Raw genomic sequence first — 10,441 nt, 5'->3', positions numbered from 1 at the left:
GTCTTCAACCCACATGCTGCTTGGAGCTCACATCCTGGAGACAATCGAAGCCGCTTCTGCGAGGGAGGAGTGGGGGCCCCGCTTTCCTGGGAGCTGCGTGGGACCTCCGGCATCCCTTACCCCACCAAACCTACCCCCCCTGAGCGAGATTGCAAAATTAGTGCCCCCCAGGGAACAGGAGACAAGTGGCTGGGGACATGTTAGGCTAATGAAACGTCCAAATTTGGACATGCGAGTCCCCAAGCCTGTGGCTGGTCCCCAGCCTCCTCGTCCCTCCTCTTCCTCTTGATCCCTTTCAGTCAGGCTCTTCTGTTCCATCTCACTCTTCCTTTCCTTGACTCTCCCTACCCTTTCTCTCTGGCTCCTCCTCCTCGCCCTTCTCTGATTTCCCTTCTCTGGCTGGCCATCCCTCCCTCTCTGCGGCCCTGTACCGTCCTCTCCTGGGCCTTCCTGGGAGACACTCAGGGATGCCCAGTGTCTCCTCCAGCCTCTTTCTTACCCCTCACCCCAAATGAATTACAGAAACGTGACGGCCTGCCCCCTCGGCACAGATCATCACGCACAGAGGCCAAGTGCACAAGGGACTCTGCTGAGCAGCGTTTCGCGCTCCCTCTGGCCACCCTGTCTCTGGGACTGGGACTGGGATGCGTGCTCTCACTCTGGGGCATCTTGCAGGCCCCAGGGGGCCCATCCAGAAATGTCTTCCCCCGTGGCTCCCTTTTGGTGGCTGTTTCCACGTTGCCGGGCAGGTGTGGCGCCTTGTCTGCCTTCCGTGGGCCCGGGGCCTGCTCGGGGCAGGGACAGCTCGCAGCATGGAAGATGTGCAGGAGGGACAGGGAAGTGGTGCCGAGAGGTGACGGGACCTCCAGCCGGCCTGAGCTGCAGATGCCAGGAGCTGTGTCTTAGTTCCTCTTTCCACTTTGTCTTCATGTGTTTTCACCTCGGGAGGGAAATAAGCTGCTGGTGTCACAGGTGGAGCCCGAGAAAGGCTGGCTTGGGTAAGCCCGGGCCGCTCCTCCCGCGTCAACCCTGCTCTCCTCCTGACGCCGAGCCCAACGCCCTGGCTCCGAGCTTGCCCGCTTCTGGGTGTCTGGAGGAAGCAGGATGCCGTCTGTCCCACGCAGCGTGCGCCACCCGCATCTCGGCCCACTCATGGTGCCAGCTGGCTTATCTGTGGAGCGAGCCTGAGCGTGGCCGTTCCCCTAGGCACCGTTGCCTTGGCTCAATCAGGAAGCTGCCACCCGGGGGTTTCCCCGGAGCCACCAGAATCGATGCACATCCTGCTGCGTGGCATATCTGTGACTGTGCTCTTGCGGGCAGAGGCCCCACCAGGAGCCTTCAGGTCAGCTCCCTGCCCCCCTACTCCCCAGCACTGCCCTCCAGTAGTACATTCATGGTTTTCCAGAAGGCACTCACCTTGCCCATGCATTGCCCCGTCTCCCCTTCTCAGCTCTGCTGACAACCCTCTTTGTAATCGGTCTCCTGACCCTCTGGTGGTGCTCCAGCTGTGCTGCTGCCTGAGGTGCCATCGTCGTGTGGATAGGCCAGGGCTTCGTCATCCCAACTCTAGGGGGACAGTCACACATGCCCTGGTCAGGTTGGAGCCTGGGGGGTCATCGCGGCGCTGCTGACCGTGGAGAGAACATCTCAGGTTGTTGGAGTAGCTTGGATCTGAAGGAGGGAAAGCCCCCCTGGTACCCCCTGCTTACTCCCCAGCTCCCTCCTTTACCTGTCTGTCTTCTACATTTTACTTTTTTTTTTCCTCTCATACTTGCATTTATTTTTCTTGCTGGAATAACACAAAACATAGTGATAGTGAATAGACTTCTGTGATTTCCTGGGGCAAGATACCACTGTTCTGCTTTTAAATATAGCATTTGTGATATATATTCATGAACTTATTTATAACTTTTTTACTTCAATTTAATTAATATAGACTGTGTTACTAGTTTTAGAGATAGAATACACTGATTCATCAGTCTCATATAACACCCAGAGCTCATGCCATCACCTGCCCTCCTAAACGCCTGTCTTCCAGTGACCCCATCCCGCCCCCGCCAGCAACCCTCTGTTTCCTAGAGTTAAGAGTCTCTTATGGTTTGCCTCCCTCTCTGTTTTCCTCTTGCTGTATTTTTCCTTCCCTTCTCCTCTGTTCATCAGTTTTGTTTCTTAAATTTCATAGATGAGTGAAATCATGATATTTGTCTTTCTGACTTATTTTGCTTAGCATAATACCCTCTAGTTCCATCCAAATCGTTGTCAATGGCAAGATTTTATTCTTTGTGGTGGCTGAGTAATATGCCTGTGTGTGTCTGTGTGTGTGTGTATCACATCTTCTTTACCTTTCCATCAATCGGTAGGCATTTGGGTTCTTTCCACAGTTAGTTATAGTAAACCTTGCTGCTATAAACATTGGGGGGCAGGTGCCCCTTCGGACGACTATGGTTATGTCCTGTAGATAAATACCCAGTAGTGCAAATGCTGGGCCATAGGGTAGCTCTATTTGTAACCCTTTGAGGACCCTCCACACTGTTTTCCAGAGAGGCCGCGCCACTTTGCATTCCCACCAGTGGTGCAAGAGGGTTCCCCTTTCTTTGCATCTTTGCCAACATGTTTCCTGACTTGTTAATTTTAGCCATTCTGACCAGTGTGGTGTGGTATGTCATTATTGCACATTTTACTTTTACCTGTCTAGCCAGGTGTCAGGAGGAACTCATCACCGTGATGGCAAACCACTTTGGCCTAAAGAATGGGGAGCCCATGGAGGGAAGTGGCTAGACGCCAGGGACATGTGGAAGGGCTGAGGCATGAGAGCTACTGGTCTCTAGCAGGGATATGACATGCAGACCAAGCATGAGGTGTGAAGGCAGTACAATCTACAATTGCCTTAAAGCCTTCCCAGGCCTGATTATATCTATACCCCCATATCCTTGACCTCCCCACCCCCACCCCACTTGGCTATCCCAGCTTCATTCATCAGGGCCCCCAGCTTGGGAGACACGGCCTCAGTAGCCATGAAATGGGATAAGCAGGAACAGGGTTTTAAATTCAGCGGGGAGCCAAGGGCAAAGATAGGGATGGGAAGGGTATAGCCTGTCCCCCAGAGATGGCCCCTTTGGGGTGTAGTAGGCTTGCATCTTGGATGGAGCAGGAACAAATCTCCACCTCGGTGCCTCATCTGGACACAGGTAACTGTCCTCATTTGCTTTACCTCTTGCCTGGGGGGAGGGGGGCTCTTTCATCACGACAACCCAGGGAAGCAGCTTGTCGGAGATCAGAGGTCCAGAGCCTAGGCCCTGGCAGCTGGGAGAGACTTAGCACCCAAGCTGCTTGATGCCCTGGGATGGGGATGCTGGCTTTTTGGTGGAAGGAAAGGATAGGTGCCAATCCTGTGGCATGACTGAGTGGGTCTGGCAGGCATAAGATGGAGAGCAAGAGAACAAAGCTTTGTGGGCATGAAATTGGGAATTACGGGGCAGTACAGAAAGTCGAAGGGTTTTTTGTTTTTGTTTTTGTTTTTTAAATATATTTATTCATGAGAGACACAGAAGCAGAGACATAGGCAGAGGGAGAAGCAGGGTCCGTGTGGGGAGCCCAATGTGGGACTCGATCCCAGAACCCTGGGATCTGAGCCGAAGGCAGATGCTCAGCCACTGGGCCACCCAGGCGTCCCCAGAAAGTGGAAGTTCTGAGCGAGGAGATGCCACCTACAGCCTCGGCAGCCTGTTCTTTCCAGGAAGGCTCTGCCCGTCTTCCCACTGTTTTCTTATCCTTTGTCTTGGAAGAGTCTTCCTGACTTGTGTTCCCCGACCCCCTTCCTGCACCTTCTCCAGAATGGTTCCATCTCTCCTGATGAGACCCCCTCTCAATCCTACGCCCTCCCCTCTGCCTTTCTGCCTGGCGCCACTTTCCCATGTGCATCCCTCTCCTTTCTTTGCTCATTGCCTCTCCCTGCCCCCATCCCTACCACCCCTGGTCTCCTACATCTGGCTCCTCCCTACCTGGAGTTGGTTGGAGGGGCAGGATTTCCTTTGAGGGTCTTAATTGATTTCTTCTAATTGATTTCTTCCATTGATCCATTACTGCACCAAAAATCCATCTGTTTTTCTCCTGGGCTCCTCCACCCGCCCCTCCCAGTGCTGTGCCCAGGGAGGGGGTACCACTTGGTCCCAGCTCCCACTGTTTGCCGTGGAGTTAATGTTTAGCTCGGGTCAATTCCCTCTCCTCGGGCTGGAAGCTGCCTGCCCTGCCCAGCCCAGCCCAGCCCAGCCCAGCCCATTCCATAGTGGGGGCTGTAGGAGACAAAGGCTGAGTACTGAGACTGTCTCCCAGGGGTTATCTCTTTGGGTGTATCCTGCCCCTGCCTCACCCGACTGCAGCCGTCATCCCCTTGTTTGGCGCATAGCAATATGTAAATGTTTCTGGGGAATTACTGTGATGATTCAGCTTTTGTGGGTCTATATGCTGTCTAGACCTTAGGGTCCGATGTGGCCCAGGAGAGGCATTCTGGCCACCCTGGAAAATGGGACTGCTGGGTTTCCCTACCACAGTGCAAAGAATAAGGCTGCCACACGCAGGGCAAAGAGAAGCTTGGATGTGTGGTTTGCAGAGTGTTGGCAGGGATTGGGCACCAGGAAGCTGTGCATGTAGAGTTGGGGATCTGGGTGGCTGTGCACACATAGATGTGGTGTAAATAGGAATAGTTTTAGAGGTATACAAGGAATGTGTTCATTTGGTGCACAGTTTTTGAGCAGCAGATCATGCTCTGCTGTAGAAGTTAGAGCTGTTCGAGGCACAGGTCTCTCCTGGGGAAGATGATAGTCTGATGGAGGTACCACCCTGCATGTGTGATGATGGAGGCCGTCAGCTGCATCCATTGTGCCAGACATTGAGAGTGATGGGAGTTTGGGGAAGGATTCAGACTTTCTCTACTTCCTCTAACACCATTTAACCAGGACTCTGTGTTTCTTGCAGTCAGAATCTTTGGGTTAGGAATCAAGAATCCCCATTTTTAAATATTTATCTTTTAGAAAGGGAGGGGGGAGCAGAGGGAGAGGGAAAAGGAGAAAACCTCAAGCAGACTCCCCACTGAGTGCAGAGCCCTACTATATGGGGCTCCATCTCACGACTCTGAGATGATGACCTGAGCCAAAACCAAGAGTTGAATTGCTTCATGACTGAGCCACCCAGGTGCTCCAAGAATCTCCATTTTTAATGCATTCATTAGATCCTTTTAAAGTATGCTCATATTTGAGTGCTGCTGGCTCCAACCTCAGGCACCATTCATCATGACACACAGATTTGGGACCCTCGCAGCACGGTGGGCATAGCTGTGGAGGGCGAGGCAGGTGCTCCATTTGTTTCAAAGGTCTGACTTCTCCTGGGAACCCATGTCTTCCCAGTCCCAATGCTGTCTCCTCGCTGCCTCAGCTTCTCTGTCTGGAGCCCTTCCTGGCTCCACTGGCCTGGCTCCTGTTCCTCAGCTTTCCTACATTCCTTTGGACCCCAGGGCCAAACTCTCTGCTCTTAGCATTGCTGCTTGGCCCTCAAGGTCCGAGGAGCTGCCTGGGAATCCTCTTGGCCTGGATCCCCCTGCTGCTAGTGCTGGAGGCCGGGCTGGGTCCCCAGAGCCGGTGACCTCACCTTCCCCAGGCGATCTGCCCAGCCTCTCCCCACCAGCACATCTGCAACAAGGGGAGTCAGACTTCCAAAATCTCCTGCTGGTGCTGCACACAGGGAAGAGTGTGCTCCAGAAGTCCCCTGGCTGTTAGTCTCCGATTTCAGATTTCATCATAGCAGTGGCGCCCCTGGCACCTCCCCGCCCCTCCCCCCCGGGAACCCTGGCCAGCTACTTTCCATTGCAGGAAACATCTGCTGGGGAGGCCAGGCTAGGCCGGGGGGTTACTAGAGGACATTGGCCAGTACCATCACCCAGATCCTGTAACTTGAGGCATGTGTAGGGTTCTGGCCCTGCCCGCCCACCCACTCTGCCTCCCTCCTGCCACGGGCAACTCTTAACAAAGAAGTTGTGTGCTGGTCAGCTAAGGAGAGCACGGGTTGGGAGGAAAGGGGTGTGTGGAGGGGTGGGGGTGAGAGCTGGCCTTGTTGCTGCAGCCAGTGGTGGCCGCTGTGCCTGGGAGAGGGCTGTGAGTCACAGGGACCAGTGCCCGCCCAGAGGACAGATTGCACCGTGAACGGCCTTATGGGACAGGCCAGACGCAGCTGGGGAGCTGGGAGCGCATTCTGTCCCTGGAGTTTCTGACCAGCTAAGAGCTATGTGTGAGTAATCAGCGGGCTGCACTTCTGGACCTGGCTGTGGGGTCATCCCCTTCCTACAGGGTTTGTCCACCAGCGGCCTGCTGTTTGGAGCCCTCCAGCTGGCCCTGTGCACCTGCTGCGTTGTCTGCATCTTCTGGCCTCAACTGGCCTCTTGGAGTGACTGTCCACACTAACCGGGAGGAGGGACTTTGCCACGTCCCCTCTGGGTCACCATCAGCCAAAGCCCAGCCACATCGTGGGAGCCTGAGTGGGGTGAAGCAAAACCTGGCCATGGGAGACTGGCTGGCCAGCCTGTCCCACGAACCATGCTGACCACACCCTCCCACTTGTGAGGCTTCACGCTGGGAACGGAGCTCTGGGAGACAAGAGGAAGCCAGTCAAGATCACACAGACCCTCGAGAAGCCACAGGGTTGCCCATCTGCGTTCAGCCCAGACGAGACTGTTTCATTCTGAGGGGACAGTTGGGAACCGGAGCTCAAGGAGCTGGACTCCATTGGGAGGTGGAGCCGTGGAGGGCGATGGAATCTCTGACAGAGTCTGGGGTCCTCTGGAGCCTCCTGCTGGAGCAGGACACCCAGTCTTTGCAGTGGTACCTGAAGAAGTTTACAGATTTACCTGCTGATGCAGAACTCTGCTACTGGCATGGATCTGAGGAGGTCCCAGCCGTGAGTGTGCATCCCAACTTCTCTGGGCCTGTGTGACAGTTGTGCTGCACCCTTGTAATTCCCCACTTGGCCCTGCTCCCCGAGGGCCTTACACCTGACCATCCTTAAACCAAAATTCTCTGACCTTTTAAAATTAAAATAGGTGAGCCATGCCTCCGTTTTAGAGGAGATGGCTTTAAGATTGCAGGGGTGGGAGGCAGAGGGTCATGGTCTCTTGTGTCGAAGGTATATGGTGGCAGGTCGGCCTGATGCATCTCTACTTTAGAGTCTAGGAGGCAGAGGCTGGCCTGCCATCCACATTGGCAGCCTCGTAGAATCGGGGCATTTATTTATTTATTTACAAGGCTGGGTTGTTTACCTGCACCCAAGCCAGTTTTTGTAGAAGTGGCCGAGTTCAGAGGTCAGGGCTGGAGTGGCCCTCCCTCCCCCTCCCCACAGGTGCAGCTCTGTTCTGAGGAGAGGAGAGGAGAGGAGAGGAGAGGAGAGGAGAGGCGAGGCTCCTTCCTTTAGCTAGAGTTTTGGTTTAGAGACAATGGCCAGATGCCACGCACCTCCACCTCTGCAAATGGTGGAGATGAGAGAGGATGTGAGAGTGGCCATGTGCAAAAAGCACATTAGAAATTGGAGGAGGAAAAAAAAAAAAAAAGAAATTGGAGGGAGGGGCACCTGGGTGGCTCAGTGGTTAGGCTCAGGTTATGATCCAAGGGTCCTGGGATCAAGTCCCTCATCAGGCTCCTTGCAGGGAGCCTCCTTCGCCTTCTGCTTATGTCTCTGCCTCTCTCTGTGTCTCTCATGAATCTTAAAAAAAAAAAAAAAAATCTTAAAAAAAAAAAAAAGTAAAGAAAGAAATTGGAGGCTTCAGAGAATTGGATGCCTGATGCCCGGTTACCCCTGCAGGGGGCTTGGGGCCATCTGGTGGGCTGTCCTCAGGCTGACAGTGGCTCGATGTAACTGTGAAGGCCTACCTGAGTGATACATTTTTTAAAGAAATGTCATTGTGGTAAAGAACATAAAACTTACCATCTTAAGTATTTTTAAGTATTTCTCAGCTCAGAGGCCTTAAGTGCATTTGCACTGTTCTACAACCAATTTCTAAGACTCTGTCGTCTTGAAAAACAGGCTTTATTACCACCCACCCTGGGGAAAAAAGACCCACTTGTGGGCATGAAAGACTAGTGGGGGCCCCAGAGTAGGTGAACATCTCATCCCCAAGAGCATGTGCTCTGCTGGGACACCCCTGTTATTTCCCTCTTGGGACCAGGGGCTCCGGGCCAGACTGCCTTGGTTCATGCTCTCCTCTCCCACTTAGTGTCCACATACTTTGCACAAGTTGCTTAACCTCTCTGCCTCGACTCCGTCGGGTGTAAAACAGGATAATAAAAACAGTCTGTGGCTCAATGAAATGATGTACATGAAGGGCTAACGGCAATGCATGGCGTGTGGCGATAACTCATTTCACGTTAGCTCAGCTCTAGCTCTAGAAGGTCAGTTAGACATAGTTAGGAACCTACTGATGATCAGGTGGTCATGCAAAGGTTTTCAATGTGTGGGCTCTGTCCTGCAAGGCCGGGGCGCCAGTCAGATTGGATATGTCCGTGTTGGTTTGGAACTAACATGGGCCACAGGAGTGTAGGTAGTATCTGGAGGTCTTTTCTAGCCATAGAAGCCAGAGGATAGGTTGGCTTCTGGATATTCATTCCTGGGGGCCCTAATACTTGGTTTAAACATATGGCAGGTGATCTTTGAAGTTTGGGATTCTACAGCGTAGCGTGGCTTGGGAAAGGTAGCAGGGCATCGACTATTGCAAGTATAGCTCATTTTATAAACAAGCCAAAACAGAAGTTTAAAATTCAAATAAACTGTAGACAGAGTAGCTGAAAGCACTGTCCTCGCTCTGTCTCTGGAAATACTTCCCCAAACTGAAGACATACCATTCTCTCTCCTCCTCCAACTTCCTGAAATACTCCTCTAGCACAAAAGCCATCGGGCCACTGAGCTCAGGTAGTCAAGCGTGTACTCTGAACGTGGTCACGCCACAGCCCGAGCTTGCCCCGGGGCCAGCTGGCTTTGCAGAAAGCCAAAAATGAACAGTCTAAAGTGCATCTCATTGTCGCCGCATTGGATCGAATCCACCAGTGGGTTCCCAGGAAAGTGAGTGGAGATGGCCAAGACCTATCTGTCACCATCACCAGAACAGTCTGCAAGCGTGTGCTCCCGGCATGAGTAGGTTGGTCAGTGACTCGCCTGGGTGGAGTACAGATGTTTCTCTGTTGTGATGCGTGCCCCTTCCTGGGTTGTGCACTGGTCTTCATGAATCATCCGTGGGTGCCTTTCATCCACAGGCTATACTTCTTTTTTTTTTTTTTTTTCATTTTAAGACTGTAAGCTTGGAAAGATCAGGATTCTTGTCTATTCCGCTGGCTGATGGCATTTCCAAGAAGGATTTGCTAAGGTAGTTTACAGGTATGGGTCTCCATGGAGGCACCCAAAAAGCTAAGTGGGCACAGGGTCATCTGGTGGCACAGGGAGTGGTGAGAGGTGAGCACAGGACCAGGGATCCAGAAATTTGCCACTGACCAGCTTGGGGAATCTTGGGCAGGGGTCTCCTCTCTGGCCTTCGTTTCTTCATTAATAATGTAAGGATTGGATTAGATAATCTTGTAAAGGGTGGAGAGGGAGTGAAGGTTGGGTGCCTCTAGTTACCACATATGCTTTTAAATTCTCTACTTGTGTGCTTATTCTAGGACTAGTTTTATGATTTTTAAAAATTCATTCTTGGCAAAGTATAGTTCTTACGCCCCCCCTACCCCATTTTACTGAGATAGAATGGACATAAAACAACATAGTAATCTTAAATTTTACGATTTTTTTTTCCACTCATGAATTTCTTATTTCTTACATAGCCGATTCTTACATTACTGCCAGTCTTGATAACCACTGCTTCCAAAGGGTGCACTGAGTACCATCATATTCTGGGTCTGGTTGTGGGGCTAGGGGCGCCCTGTGGGGTGTCAGGGTGGTACTTACTGCCAGCAGAAGCAGGACAGCAACAGATCTCATGGTGGGTCCCAGGAAGCTCCCTGGAGGTGTCCCTCCTTCCTTTTCTCCTCTTGGGACATAATCTGGGCCCTGCTTAGTATGTTTGATGTTTTCTCATTGATGGACACCGGGTACAAACCCTTTCAGAGTGTCAGATTGTCTCCATGGTGTTTTTCCATGCGTACCCAACCCCCCCTTTGCCTAACCAGGCTACTGTGTGAGAACAGAGCCTTATCTTTGCCTTTTGGACATGAAGCAGGTGCTCTTCCTATATCTTCCTCCCCAACCCCACAGAACCTGGGAACATCCTGCTAACCTTGGTCATTGTCATGCAGGTGTTAAGCCCAACTTACAAGCAGAGAAATGAAGACTTCAGAAAGCTGTTTAAGCAACTTCCAGACACGGAGCGCCTCATTGTGGGTGAGCCAGGAGACCTGGGAGCGGGGAAGGGAGCAGG

The 10,441-nt window shown here is 52.5% G+C and overlaps 1 protein-coding gene across 15 annotated transcripts in view; it reads left to right on the top strand.

Moving 5' to 3' along the window:
- GRAMD1B (GRAM domain containing 1B) overlaps positions 1-10,441 on the top strand; it is a 236,148-nt gene that overhangs the window by 198,046 nt on the left and 27,661 nt on the right. For 14 of the 15 annotated variants that reach the window (XM_049109832.1, XM_049109837.1, XM_025465167.3 and 11 more), the window contains one exon: positions 10,320-10,404. In XM_049109832.1, the coding sequence (XP_048965789.1) occupies positions 10,320-10,404 (85 nt within the window). Of the gene's footprint in view, positions 1-6,647; positions 6,946-10,319; positions 10,405-10,441 lie in introns of those variants that run through there. The other variant, XM_049109836.1, reaches the window with a different exon arrangement.

Source organism: Canis lupus, chromosome 5, assembly GCF_003254725.2.
Source record: "Canis lupus dingo isolate Sandy chromosome 5, ASM325472v2, whole genome shotgun sequence".
Taxonomy (NCBI): Eukaryota; Metazoa; Chordata; class Mammalia; order Carnivora; family Canidae; genus Canis; species Canis lupus.
This window is presented reverse-complemented; position numbering and strand designations above follow the sequence as displayed.